General features: G+C 42.9%; 1 protein-coding gene across 5 annotated transcripts in view; it reads right to left on the bottom strand.

Moving 5' to 3' along the window:
- TSC1 (TSC complex subunit 1) overlaps positions 1 to 14,753 on the bottom strand; it is a 105,834-nt gene that overhangs the window by 58,849 nt on the left and 32,232 nt on the right. For all 5 annotated transcript variants that reach the window (XM_085881580.1, XM_085881582.1, XM_085881578.1 and 2 more), the window contains exons 10-12: positions 5,211 to 5,340; positions 4,580 to 4,629; positions 1,482 to 1,560 (exon numbers count right to left, since the gene is read on the bottom strand). In XM_085881580.1, the coding sequence (XP_085737706.1) occupies positions 1,482 to 1,560; positions 4,580 to 4,629; positions 5,211 to 5,340 (259 nt within the window). The remainder of the gene's footprint in view (positions 1 to 1,481; positions 1,561 to 4,579; positions 4,630 to 5,210; positions 5,341 to 14,753) is intronic.

The following is a 14,753-nucleotide window of genomic DNA, read 5'->3' as shown; positions in this document are numbered from 1 at the left end:
TGACGGCTCCTGTAGGGAGCGGGTGCTTCTAGTAAAGAGAAATGTGAAAAAGTAGAAAGCAATGCGAAAGGAACAAAGAAGAAAGATGTCGGGTGGAAGGAACCCCGACAGATACATTTGAGCAGTTACTCCGCATGCTCAAACCAAGCAACATGTACAAGCTACCAGAGGTCCATCAGCAGGAAAGCACAGTCTACACAGCATCAGGATATGGCACACACATAATCAAACGTCAGACCAAATACTGCCTTGTATGTATTTACTTTGAAACACGTGGCAAGTTTGGATTTGCTTGGAGCAATTTCTTTGGACATGACACGCTGGAAAACAAGATTCTTGTGGTTCGAGGATGAATTGCATTAGTTTTTTTCCCAGACAAGCAATAAATTCAGCAGAATATTCATGAGGAATGGATGTCGAGACCAGGAATTTGATTTGGACCCAGAGTTTAATGCTAAAGTTACACAGAAGGGCAAATATGCAAATCATGGTGTGAGCAGCTGAAATTGTTGTGACTGCTTTGTCACACCCGATCTGTCAGTATCATTTGAATCTCTTCTCTGAGAGTATTGCCTTGTAGCCGAGAGGCTGTGCTTGATTTGGGGTATATGAATTAAAATTTAACGACTCTTTCTTGCTCATCAAAGAATAGTCAAGACCCAACAACTGAACAACAAGTTGTACGTTAGTAATGTGGAATATCAAATATAAAATCGGCTTTGCCCAAAACAAATTTCTGCTCCCATCTGGAAGTAATACAAGATAAGCAACAACACCACAATTTCGAACTACACAACAGAGGACTAGGTAATATTTCACACATCATACATCTGGTGTTCTGTAACATCACCAGTTTTGCTAACTTACTTGGAAAAAAGGGTGCTGACAGTGCTTTATATAAAGCACTACTCAGACGCAGATATGATGCTAATAGGATTACGGTGTCATTGCGATTATACTCCCAATGACATAAATGTTGAAAGGGCACAATGGACTGTGGCAAGACAGCTTCATGCTTGGTAGTGCAACATGATAATTCCATCAATGTTTTCGAACTCACATTGAGGATTAGCCGAACTATGAAGAACATGACATGTAGAATTTAAGTACAATGACAGAGGCTGCCATGAAACATTCTTGGGTTTGTATAAATATCAGGTCTGATATCATAAAATAACCTGTAACACACGATTCCTGCACAGCACCATTTCAAACTTTGTTTGCTTCCATTTGCTTACAAGGAGACGAAGCAGTGCCCATTAGCGAATATGAAGGTGATCACTGAAGCACATCACTGAAGCCTACAATCTACTACCATTTCATTCCAAAACCAGAGATCGAACAAATAAACTAGTTATTTCATGAAAGAAAGTTAGTCAAACTGGTGTATGATAATTCAATACAGAACCGCTAGTTCAAAAACAAGATACTTATCTAACGACACAAGCAAGCAAACATGGCAGACAAAAACATTGACTCACCTCTTGAGTGCACATTAAAAAAGTTTGCATCTGTATCTTCTATGAGCTTGTGGAGCTTGGATTCTTCCAGCAAGGGATCCTGCAAGCAGCAATTGCATTATCACCACCAAATCATACTGTACTTGTCAGCTGAATGAGGCCATGCAAAATAAGAGGGAAATACTATTATTCAAAATGACAAGAAAGTAAAATGGTGTAAAGTGATAGATTAATAATTTGCTCAGTATAAAGAAGAAGCCATAGTGATAAAATGCTCTTTAATAAAACACCATTAAAAAAACAAAAAAAAATTGCATGTGTTTATTAAAGATATAACCTTTGTGGTAAGATGCAAAATGGAAAATTTAATCATGTCGTGATAAGCTTCAAATCACTGCCAGGCATGTAGTGACAAAATTGAGATACACTGGGTTATTCAGCCTGTGAAGTTATTGATCCCATTTTGACTGAAAAAACATGCAAGAAGGGACTTTTTAGAGGAGAAGAATAAAATAATGAAATAGTAGGAGGTAGGGGAGGATGGGGTGTGGGGGAGGAGGAGGAGGAGGAGGATGATGATGATGATGATGATGATGATGATGATTATTATGCTTCCTTGATAGTTTTTTTTTTAGTCAAGGTTCAAACAAAGGGAATTGGCAAATAATGGAAATCTCGTTAAGTACCTGGAACATATATTTCAATACAGGAAAAAGTTTCTCACACCAACTTGGATGCACGAGTTCTTCCAGTAACGTATACTGGTAAAATTTCCAAAATCCAGGCTGACTGCACATCTCAACTCCTTTGTTTCTCACTTCTCCAATCTATGGAACCACCTTCCGGAGGCCGTTCTTTCCCACTCTTCCCTCGAGGACTTCCAAGCAGAGAGGGCACTGCCATCTCAAGTCATCCCCCATCCTGACCCATTATCTTCATTATCTCCATTAACCCTTCCTAACCCAATACTCTTACGTCTCAGTCTCAGTCTCTCTTTCATTCCCTTGATAATTGTGCAGATTTGTTGCCCCACTTCCCCACTGTCAGTTTGACTTTGCTCTTTCATGAGTCATGCTCTTGTAGAAAAACAAAAATTAATCACAAAGTCATTATGAATGACTAATACAATAAAATAAAAAGATGATGAATGCAATGTAGGTGTGAAAATTTCATGAAAGGCAAAAGAAAAAGAAAAAGAAAAAGAAAAAAAAACAAAAAACAAACAATGAAGCAGGTTAGTGGTATGTGCAAAAAAAAAAAAAAAAAGAGACAACAGAGGACAGAAAAAAAGTGCCATCTTGAAGTAGGTCTTAATCCAACAGCAAACTAAAATAGGAGAGGCAAGTGAACAGAGCCAGGCAATGCAAAACAAGAAAACTAGTGGAAAAAAAATACAAAGGTGCAAATTAGAAAGCATCCCAAAAAATGAAAAGCCCATCTGCATGCGCATAATACCCAAAATAAAGTTGATGAAAACGAGCAAATAAGGGTTTGTTGAAAATTTGATGACAGTCATGCCTTGGACGGACATGCACACGTGACAAGATTGAGGTGGGGGGGGGTGCGCTTTGCTGCCTCCCTCTTGGAGACTGATAGGATCGAAGACCACACCAAATAACATCTTCAATGGGAGTGAAAAAGGACTGCGCATGTGGCGCACCATTCGACAAACGTTTGGGACACGGCTGGGACGCAGTTTGGGAGGCATTATTGACTCTATCCCATAAAGGATGGGAATGAACTTTGGTGGGGTCAATGACCACACTCAATATAACAGCTTCAGTGAAGCCGAAGTGTTTGGGGCACAGCTTTGCCATGCAGCTAAGTAAGCTTTGTCCCTCCCACCAAGGACAACTCCCTTTTGGTGACTCCCTCATGCAGTGCGACTCTCTTCCACCATGGACAGATGGGACAGAGCTTTGGTGGGACCGCATGTGGAGATAGCGACCGGTGGCAGCAGTGTGCCATGCCCGAGCGAGCGGAGATGTCCCTGGGTGGGATCAGGGGAACCCCCAGAGGTGGGCGGGAGGCGGAGGGGGGGACACAGCACAGATAAGGAGACGGTTTGTTCCACGATTCGTGGTTCCTTGCTGGGAGGAAGAAGGGCGCTTCAGTACCAGGGGAGGCTGCGTTCAGTCTAAAACTTGCAAGTGGATCTGTCAACCGGTGGTGATTTACACACGTGATTTTACACGCACGCGCACACAGTTTATTTTCGTTATTCTAGACTCCAGTGTTCATCTGTACTGTATTTGTGGAATATAGCCAAATTTGTACTGCTTTTCAATTACCAAAAAAATACATATTCAGCATGTGTATTTGCGACAATAAAAATAAACCAATGTCACCCGCAGGGTGACCCGTATCTTGCCAAAAGGTGACCACGTGTGACTTCTTTAAGGTCACACTGAGGTGAACAGAGCTGCTATCCACCAGGAGCGACTCCTTGAGGAATATCTGCCTACGAGAGATTCCGATGAGAATCATTCTACAGAGTAACCATGAAAAATATGCGTTTTCCTCATAACGTCACCAAATGACATCATAATGTCTCAAGCTTGACATATCTCGAAAGCACTCATCGAGGTGTTCAATTTGAGGTACAACACGATATGGTTCCTAAAACTTGAAAATTTGACCTTGGGGTCAAATATGTTTGACCTGAGGCGCTAACCATGAAGGTCAAGGCCAATCGCCACCAAAAATTAATCAGCTGAGCGCCAGACCATGAACTATATTCCCATGAAGTTTGAAGACGATCCGATCAAAATTACTCAAAAAATAAGGGTTTCGTCGACTCCCCTGATTTGCAACAAAGTGACCTTGACCTTTGAACTTCAAAATTTTATTCGCTGAAAGGGACCTCTATAGGCCTCTGATATGCGAAGTTACAAAAATTTCCAATGATAACTGCGCTCTGCAGAATTTTTTTATACGTGATTACAGACAAACAAAAAAAAAAAAAAAAATTAAAAAATAAAAAAAAACATACAAGCTGACTCACATATCTTGCAAAAACTTCGTTTTGGCAAGATAAATATGCTATTCGACAAAGCCTGTAACTTCTATCAAAACCAAAACATAGCTTTACAGCCTAAAATAAATGTCTTTATGGTCACCTTTGAGAAGTCATCCATGTGTGGGGGGCCAGGTGAGATCGTTTCACTTTCTAAGGACAAAAACATATTGCATTGTAAAAATACAAAGTGAAAAGGCCATGAAGGAAACAAAAGTAAATGAAATTTTAACCTGGAATTCTAGCTTCATTAGGTATGTGCTGAGATGAGAATGTCATGAAGGGGCCAAATTGCCTATGATGAGTGTATGAAGAATTCAGTCGACAAAGCCAAATGTAAGGTCACCTGACAAAAGACAGACAATAAGTGGATGTGAGCAATATGAAGATGCTTCAACTTGATATAGTGACTCCTCCAACTTTCAAAGGTACTGCTTGGTGACAAAACAAAACTCCACTAGGCTAAAGTGTGATTGATTTTGAAGCACATTAGATTTAGTACAAGCAAATTCGAAAATGAAAAAGAGGAAGGGTGGGTGATACAAATGAGACTATAAGATGACACTAGAATAAAACTCAGGCGAAAACCTTCAGACCTAAATAATCCTTCCTCAACATTAACGAGTCCAATACACAACAATGTGTCGCTAGTTCCTTCAACTTAACCAGCACGAGTATCCAATTCCACTCTGACCCCTTCCCTCTTATTGAGATGCCCGTATGCCCTAACTCACCAGGCCTGGGTGTACTATGCTGTGCTCCGCTATGCAGTTGGGACGGTGACATCCCACATGACGGTGGTGGTGTGGTGAGGCCACACTCGAGTGAGGGACTCCAAGTGACTTCCACACCCTCAGTTGTCATCTGCAGTAGTCCAGAATACATATCAATCAACAAAGCTAATTACTCACCTCATCAGTCAGATATTGGGGCAGGGAAGTGGGGGAGGGGGGAAGAGACATGCCTTTAGAGATCACAATTGAAATGAGAAGAGTGATCAAAACAACTGTTCACAAGTATAGAAAAAGGAAAATGGGAAAACCTTTGTTTTACATTAAAATGCTGTATATTTGGTTTCCATGTTCTTTTGACAAGTTTGTGAGAACTGGTATTGTTAATACTGTACTTCAAAAAATAAATTGATAAGTTTGCACAGTAGAACAAAAAGCGAAACTAGAGCGAAGTCGATGACACGCCATCGCAAATCCCCACACTTCCCACTTTAAGCAAAGTTGAACGATGGCAAAAAGGTCCACCAGGAATGATCCAATATCAAATTTTGAGTTTATAAAACTCGTCTGTTTTGACCCCTGTGACCTTAAATCCACACCCCCGGGGCATGAACTGGGGGGGGGGGTCAAACCCCAAAAAATTACATATTTCATGAGTCTCCTCCCAATGTTAACTGCTTACAGCCCACTAAGTTTCATTTTAAAAAACGTTTTCAAATACAGCCATAATTGCATTTTTTTAGTATTTGATCTTTTCTGCTCTTTCACCTTCTGCCATGTGCTGATCATAATTGTCAAGCTTGATTGTTCTGCCCAACTGTTCAGGAGGAGTAGCGTGACAGACAGACAGATAAACAAACGAAGCCAATTACAATATTACCCATCCCCCTTTTTTCTTTTCTTCCAAAAAGCGTGGTGATAATAAAATTGAAGATGATGCTGATTAGTATGTAGTGTATGCCATGTCTTACCGTTTCAAAAAATCCTCACCCTATAGGTCAAGTAAACAGATTATTTTGTTATCCCACCCTTTTGGGGGGGGGGGATTGAAACAAGGGCGAAAAGCGATTCTGAAAGGAATAAGTTAATGTTCGATGAAGTTGATCCTCTGTTTGAGATGATTTTTTGGGATGGGGGTGTTTCCACACACAGGTTGGAGAGGAATGGTGTGATTTCATTACCTCCTTTGGCAAGATATGAGTATATGAGACTTTATCTGTGATTTTACAATGAATAATAATGATAATAATAATAATAATAATAATAATAATAATAATAATAATAATCGAACAAACAGCACATTTGAATTAAATTTTCAAAATGGATTTCATTTCGAGATTTGACACGATCAGCAATGGTGGTGTTTGTTGTTTTAACATGCTTAACATGCTGTATATTCCATTTTAGACAGACAAGGACAGACACACATTTGCCGAGTATCCCATGTTTTGATCATCCAAATAAACTGCAGAAATCATGACTTTCTGGTAACCTCCACTCCACTGTTCCTCTTTTTCTCCCGTTTGTGGAACCACCTTCGAGGCAGTTCTAATCGTACTCTCCACAACAGGGCTTCAGGCAAATGGTGCGCCACCATCTCATCTTAGAATCTTTTGGACTCCATCAATCCCACCCAACTCACTCGTATGCAAAGTTATCATGTTGATTGGTTTGGGCCCCATCTCTTAGTGGTGAAGAATCACTTCTTCTTTTTTTTTTTTTTTAAACCCCAAAAAAAAAAATCAACCCTCGTATCCAGATGATACTTCAAAAAGTGATGGATGACATGACAAAACTAGGTGGACGAGTTGTTCAGGTGACATTAACAAGCCGATTTGATTTTGGTTCATGTCCGGATCCAGATCTGGCCCATCAGTGGGATACAAGATATCAAACATATAACTAAGTGGAACATGCATTTAAATACAGGAAAAAGTATCACATTCACTGTGACTCCAGGATGCACCAGTTCTTCCAGTAACTTCCTCCTGGTTAAACTTCCAAAATCCAGGCTGACTGCACACCTCAACTCTTTTATTCCTTGCTTCTCCAGTCTATGAAACCGCCTTCCAGAGGCCGTTCTTTCCCACTCTTCTCTCCAGGGCCTCAAGAAGGCAGTGCACCACCAACTCTTGTCATCCCCTATCGTGATACATGACCTTTATTATTGAAGTGCAAGTGAACAGGCCAACTACAGTATCTCCACCACCACCCACTGACCCTTTAACATGACTGACTTCCACTAAAAACAAGGATAGAAAAACGGTACAGATTTCAAAAATCTACTGGTTCTTCACATTAAACTTCTTAACCTCCTCCCAGAAAAATAAATATTTAAACACCAAATACCGATATGCGATTACAGCATGCAACACGAGTTCTGGAAAATACGTTGGGAATTCTGAGAAGTGAGAAACTGAAAATTTGACAGTTAAAGATAAGCTGTCTGTTTTAGCAGTTCTCTACAAACCCACCTTAGCAATAGACATTTGTAATGCAAATATCTCTAAAATTTGGCACACTTAAAGAACATATCTTGCATAAAGTTTCCACCAAATTTTATTGGAACAAGTTTGACAATTGTACAACCAATTGTTGTAGCACTACGACTATAACGTGCGCATATCATGACTGGTCGTTGTCATCTTTATTTGTACTGCAAGAGAGATGTTTGGCTGCATATCTATGTCACCATTTTTCTCAGAAATGGCTGAACAGATCTTCATCAAGCTTTCAGAGGTTCATCAGTGAGTGCTGGAGAATATTTTAGGCAAAAAGAGTTTTGAAAATTTTGAAAAAAAAGAAAAAGTTGGATTTATTGCTCCATCGGGCCCAAGCCTTTGTAGGTAGCTATGTGAAGTGTAATATTAAATGACCCTCAATCCCATTCCCTAGTGGGTGTAGGGAAGTGTTTTAAGCCCCTACAAAAACACAAACAATTAATCTCTACAAAATGCCAACAGGATTAGAGCAGCACAGGGCAACGCTGGCTGGGTACCCCTGCTCGTACCTACATAAATGCAAGTTTCACAATTGTTGTGTCTGAATGGGGTAAACGCCATAACCACAACACGTATAATGCTGAATGATAATTCATTGAAGACCTCTTGGGTCATGACAGTGCATGTGGAGATCGACACATATCAATATTCACGCAATTTTAAGTCATGTGCATTTTCAGGTGGCACACACAAGCGGTGTATAGGCTCAGAGTCAGTGGTTCATACACCTACCAAAAGTTTAAAAAATAAAAAAAACAATAATAACAGCCACAAACTATTCAGTCAATTCTGTCCAACATCGTTACCTTTTTGTCCATTTACGTCATGGGAAAAAAACTTAGTAGTCTTAACAGTTAGTGACTTGAAGAAGAAACGGGTAGCGGACTTGGTCACATTCGGTGGGTAAAAGAGGGAGGGGGATCATCTGGGTCAGATGAGCTTGGCGAAGATGGTGATGTTGATGATAGTGTCAGAGGTTGAAGACTATGAGATGTGTTTTTACCTCTGACTGCTCGATGTTGAGGGCTTACTGGCATCGGCCTTTGGATCCTTATTTTTTTTTGAAAAAAAAAGGAAAACAAAAAGTCGTCTGAGCTGCTTTCAACCTTTTTTCTTCTTGAATCAACTTATAGCAGCTGAGGTCCGCTTGGACATTCCAGGCCTCTTGAGCTGTGTTCCGTGTTGGGGTCATCTTCATCAAAGACGGCGAGACCCACATCGATGAGGTGGAAAGCCTCTGCCATCCTCTTACAAGTGAGTATGCAGTGGCTCAACCTCTTCACTTTCTGCCTCTGACTCCTCCATCTGGCATTCCTTCTCCAGCAGTCGTAGAAGGTCCTCATTTGAGAGCTCCTCCCGGTATGAGTCAAGGAACTCCTCGACATCACCCTCCTCCACCTCAAAGCCGACAGTCTTGGCCATTTAGACGGACATTACGTCGTGCTTTCGACATCATTATTCATGCTGAAACCATTGAACAAATTGAGGGCAAAGTTTCCCCCATACACCATTCATACAGGAGTGGGTGATTTCCTTCCAAGACTCCTCAACATTACATAGAGCATCCCTTATTGTAAAGGCCTTCCAGAATTCTTTCAGTCATCTGATCATAATCAGTTGATTTCACCATGGTTTGCAAATGCTCTTCAGAGATAATATGCCTTGAATGTAGCAATCACTCCCTGGTCCACGGGGTTTTTTTTTTGGTTTTTTTTGTATACCTTGGTCGAGGCTCGTATGAGAGCTAACACACAACTCACAGCAAGGAGGCATGAGACAAGAGGGGCGGGAGTGGAAGGGACAAAACAGTGGGGAACAGACACATTAGGTGAACTGTGGAAGGGAGAGGGATGGGGATGGGACGGGGAACATGGCGAAGAGAAGATGGACATTTCAGGGACTTTCAGGAAGGAAAGCAGGAGAAATGAAGGAAGTGGGCTTGGGTGGATTATCGGGGGTAGAAAAGATCCAGGATTTGGATGGGGTGGTGGTGGATGGGGTGAAAAGAGGTGGTGGTGAACAGCTGTTTTGAAAGCCTGGAGGGAAGAATGGGAAAGAATAGAGTGAGGAAGTTTATTCCAAAGGCGGGAAAAAAAGAGGAATGAAAGAAAGAGTGAAGATGAGCAGTGATTCATGATTTTGGTAGTTTTACCAGAAGGGGGTTGTTGGCGGACCTTGAGCGCCCTGTGGAAATGTGGTGGGGACAAATCGCAGAGAGAGCAGGGGGGGCAAGGCTGGAGAGGAGTCGGTCGAAGACAGAAAGACCACCGACCAACCTGCGGTGATTGAGTGAGAGGCCCAAGGACTCAGCTTCATTGCAGGAGATGCCGATGATCTTAAATGCCCTGGTTTCGACAGCGTGAAGCCGAGAAAGGTGGGAGGCAGGAGCACCAGCCCAGAGGGGAGAGCAGTACTCCATCAGGCTGCAGACAAAAACTTTGTATGTGGGTTGGAGCTCAGGTGGACCGAGGAAGGACTTTGCATGACGAAGGATCCCCAGTCGGCGACTGGCTTTGGAGGCCAGGTTGGAAATGTGACTTTCCCAGGAAAGGTCATGGCAGATAGTGAGACCTAGAAGCTTGAAAGAAAAGACTTCTTCCAGAGGATTGTTGAGAAAGTGGATGGGGGGGTTTTGTAAATGGTCCTTTCGAAGAGACATAGTGAGAGTGTGAGATTTGTCTGGATTGAAAGACATGTTCCACGTGTTGGACCAGTTTGTGATTTTATCCAGATCTGCAGTGAGCGAAGAAGCTGCTGCTTGCCGGTCTGAGGGATGACAGATGGTACGGCAGAGGGTGGAGTCGTCGGCAAAGAGAAATAGAGGATTTTCCAGAGAGTCCGAGAGATCATTGATGAAAACCAGAAAAGAACAGGGCCCAGAACGCTACCTTGAGGAACTCCAGCCTGCACAGGAAGAGGGGATGAAAGAACTCCATTTAGGGCCACACGTTGACTGTGACAGGAGAGGAAGTCTGCGAGCCATGAGTGGAGATGGCCTTGAATACCATGGGAAGAGAGTTTGGTGAGTAGGGCAGGGTGCCAGACTGTGTCAAAAGCACGTGATATGTCCAGGGATACGGCTCAGATTTCCTGTCTGGCATTGAGGACCTCCATCCATTGATGGGAGAGCAGAAGCAGCATATCCAGGGTAGAGTGACCTGGTCTGAAACCAAATTGATGATTGGAAATCAAGCCATTGGAGAAGAGGAAGGATTTCATATCTGAAGCGATGATGGATTCCATCACCTTGCTGATGATTGGGAGAAGGCTGATTGGTCTGTAGTTATAGGGATCTGTTTTTGCACCTTTTTTATGCAGGGCAGTGATGTTAGCAGATTTCCAAGCAGATGGCAGATGACCTTGGGCAAATGAGAGGGTGAATAGAACAGAGAGAGGGTGAGCAAGAGCAGAAGAGCAGGCTTTGAGGACACGTGGGCTGATGCCGTCTGCAGAATCTGACTCGAGGTTTGAAAGCAAGCTCTCCACCTTGTCAGGAGAAAAGGATACAGAGTCCAGGGACAGTTGGGTGCGACTGGGTAAAGTGGGTAGAGATAGTGATGGGTTTAGGACACAAGATTTAGCTGCAAACACCGAGTTTAGACATTCAGCTTTATCACGTGTGGAATCAGCAGTGCGGCCATTTGAGGTAAGGGAGGGGATGGAGGGGGAACATACACCAGAAACAGATTTGATTAAACGCCACCAGGATTTTGAGGAGGGAGAGAGGTTTGAGAGTTCAGACTTGAGATGAGAAAGATGTTGTTTTCTGGCTCTCCTGAGGGTAGATACACACTTGTTCCGAGCTTTGTGGAAAGAACTGAGATTGCCCTCAGTTGGGTTTGCTTTCCATGAGGCAAAGGCAAGTTGTTTCAGGACAACTGCCTCGCCACAAGCTTCAGTAAACCAAGGGCGGGAGGAAGGGTAAGACAACTGAACACGAGAGGGGATAAATCTGTGCATGAGGGAGAGCAAGTTTCTTTGAAAGAATTCCCAGGATGAGTTGATGTTTGAGAAAGTAGTGATAGGAGACCAGTCTGTAAGTTTGATGGCTGCTCGGAGACCCTGCCAGTCGGCTTGAGTGAAATGCCATACTCGACGGCGGTGAGGTGGTTCTCTGATAACAGCCAGAGAGATGTCCACTTTGACAAGGACGTGGTCAGAAGAACCAATTGGAGCGAAGGAAGAGCAGCAGATATTGTCTGGGAAATTTGTCAAAATCAGATCCAGAAGAGATGGAGTACCATTGGTTGAGATCCGGGTCGGGAAGTTGACCGATTGAGTCAGTCCCAATGAGTCGCAGAAAGCTTTTGCTGAGGTGCCATGGCAGGTGAGAGAGGTACCCACACCTAGCCAACTGGCGTGATGACAATTGAAGTCACCACATAAGAGGAAGAGAGAGTTTGGATGAGAAGATAGAAGATGGTCCATGTTTTCGGATAGTGAGGTGTAGATGGAGTCATCACTGTTCGGTGGACGGTACAGTACACATATAAACATGAGGTGGGAGTGGAGGGGAAGCCGAAGGCAGAGGTATTCCTGGGGGTGTGGGGGAGTGAGAGCAGTGCATGGAGAGTGAGGAATAGAGTCTTTGATGAAGAGAGCAACACCTCCACCAGGACGAGGCTCAGGTCTGTCATACCGTAAGAGGGAGTAGCCAGGGAGAGATACTTGGGAGTCAGACACGTCTTGGGAGAGGAAAGTTTCTGTTAGGCAGATAATGTCTGGTTTGTCAGTGGCAACCTGTATGGAAAGATCTGAAAGGTTTGAGCGAAGGCCCCAGATATTTGAGGTCCACACTTTTAATGAAGAGGAAGGGGAGGAGGCTTTGGGTGCAGGAGGTGGAGGGGGAGGGAGAGGGTAGGACAAGGGACGAGGGGGCAGGTAAGGAGGGTTGCTGAAGGAGTGTGGGGTATTGCAGAATAGCGAGGGGAGGGGGCCGAATGAGGAGGAGAAAAGGCTCTGTGGTGCTGGGGGAGAGGGGGGACAAGAGACAAGGAAGAAGGCAGTTGAGGATTTGAGGAGGTGGAGTGAAGAGATGGAGGTGAGAGGGCAGTGGAGGGAGGCAGGTTGGTGAATGAGAGGGGGGGCAACTTTGAGAAGGAAGAGTGAGGGGATGAAAGGTGGGAGAAAGGTGAGGGGCGAATTTTTGAGAGAGGTGAGAGGGAGGCTTGGAGGGAGAAGAGTGGGATGGTTGCTTTGAGAGTGAGAGTGAGGGGTGAGGGGGGTGAGTTGGCACTGAAGTTGGAAAAAAAGAATGGTTGATGGAAAGCGAGCATCCATGGCAAACTGTGGTTTTTAAAAGTTTTAGGTCAGAGATGTGATTTAACACAATTCTTGATGGATGCAATGAAGGCGAATTCAGAGCATGGAGAGAAGAAGTGCTGTAATAGTTGGATTTTTTAGGCAAGGAATGAAGGAGAGGTCGAAATGAGAGCAGTCTGTTAAAATAGCAGAAGAGTAGTGCATTGTGAAACAGTAGAGTACCACATGTGTGAGAGAGGAAGATGAAGCATTATAAGATCGTTTTGTTGTTAAAAATAATGTATGAGAGAGTTCAACAGATTAGGTCATGGAAGTGTAAATAAAAAAAAAAAAAAAAAATTTAAAAAAAAAAAAAAAAAAAAAAAATCGAGGAAGAAGATGAGGAGGAAGTTAAGAGGAAGAAGAAGAAGCAGAATCGGGAGAAGGTGAGCGTGTTGTTGTTGGGTATATATATATTTTTTGTTGTTGTTGTTGTTAATATTAATGTATGAGAGAGTTCAACAGATTAGGTCATGGAAGTGTAAAAAAAAAAAAAAAAAAAAAATCGAGGAAGAAGACGAGGAGGAAGTTAAGAGGAAGAAGAAGAAGCAAAATCGGGAGAAGGTGAGCGTGTTGTTGTTGTTGTAGGGTATTTTTTTTTTTTTTTTGAGATAAGAAAGAGATTAGTTTGGAGAATGGGGGATGTTTGGAAAGTGGGGAGGATCAAAATTGAAGGTAATGGGGAGGATAGAAATTGAAGGTAATGGGGAGAAAAAACAAACAAAAAAAAAAAAAACGATCGAACACCGAGTGGAACCGGTAGGCCTCAAGCCTAGGCCTAGGCCTCAAGCACAGGTAAGAACGTCGACAAAAATACTCACAAAATAGCACGATTTTTGAAACAAAACCGAACTAGCAACACACAGTAACATGTAGGTGAGAAAATTAAACAGTTAAAACGGGACAAATAACAACCGGAAACTTAGCTTTGAGAACGTCAGCAGGGAGCCCCGAAGGAGACCTCGCTGCTCCAAAACCGGAAGTCCCAAATTATATTTAGGGTTGAATTAGAGATGTCATGTTGGGTGGAAGAAAGACAACCTTCATGTTTTCATTAAGGTTCTGGATGGATGGTGGATGACCGACCTGTGGCATCATTGAGGAGGATGAGAATTTTGGAACCGAAATACTCCTTCTCACAGCATTCCTTCAACTCGGTAGGAAGCTGGGGCTTGGGAGCTCAAACATTCACAAAATATTTTGCCTGTTATCCAGCCCTTGCCATTAAAATATCAAAGCACAGGGAAACATTTTTTCACATATCCATTCAGAGCCCTGGGATTTTCTGAATGGTAAACCATTAACGGTTTCAATTTACAATCACTTTCAGCGCTACCTCCCAAAAGCAGCGTGAAGCGATCTTTCACTGCTTTAAACCCAGGTGGGCTCTTCTCATCATGATACATGCACGTCCTACTTGGCATCCTTTTCCAAAACAGACCAGTCTCATCAACATTGAAAATTTGTTTTGGAGAATATCCACCTCCCTCGATAATGGCCTCGAGAAATGCAGGAAACTTCTCGGCGGAAAACATGTCGGCGGCAACAGCCTCTCCGGTCGTTTTTATGTTGTGATAGTTGTAACGCTTCTGAAAGTTTGAAAACGACCCAGAACTAGCGTTGCATGGCTTCACTTCACCTTCATCACTTGTCAAGTCTTCATGAATGCTTCTGGCTTTTGCTTGTATCACAAGCATGCTGACAGGCACGTTCTCCTGGTTTTGGTGTTCAATCCAAGCACTGA

This window comes from Eptatretus burgeri, chromosome 5 (genome assembly GCF_056783735.1).
Source record: "Eptatretus burgeri isolate ZD-2024b chromosome 5, Ebu_testis_v1, whole genome shotgun sequence".
NCBI lineage: Eukaryota > Metazoa > Chordata > Myxini > Myxiniformes > Myxinidae > Eptatretus > Eptatretus burgeri.
Note: the sequence above shows the minus strand (reverse complement) of the source record. Positions and strands in the feature narration are given on the sequence as shown.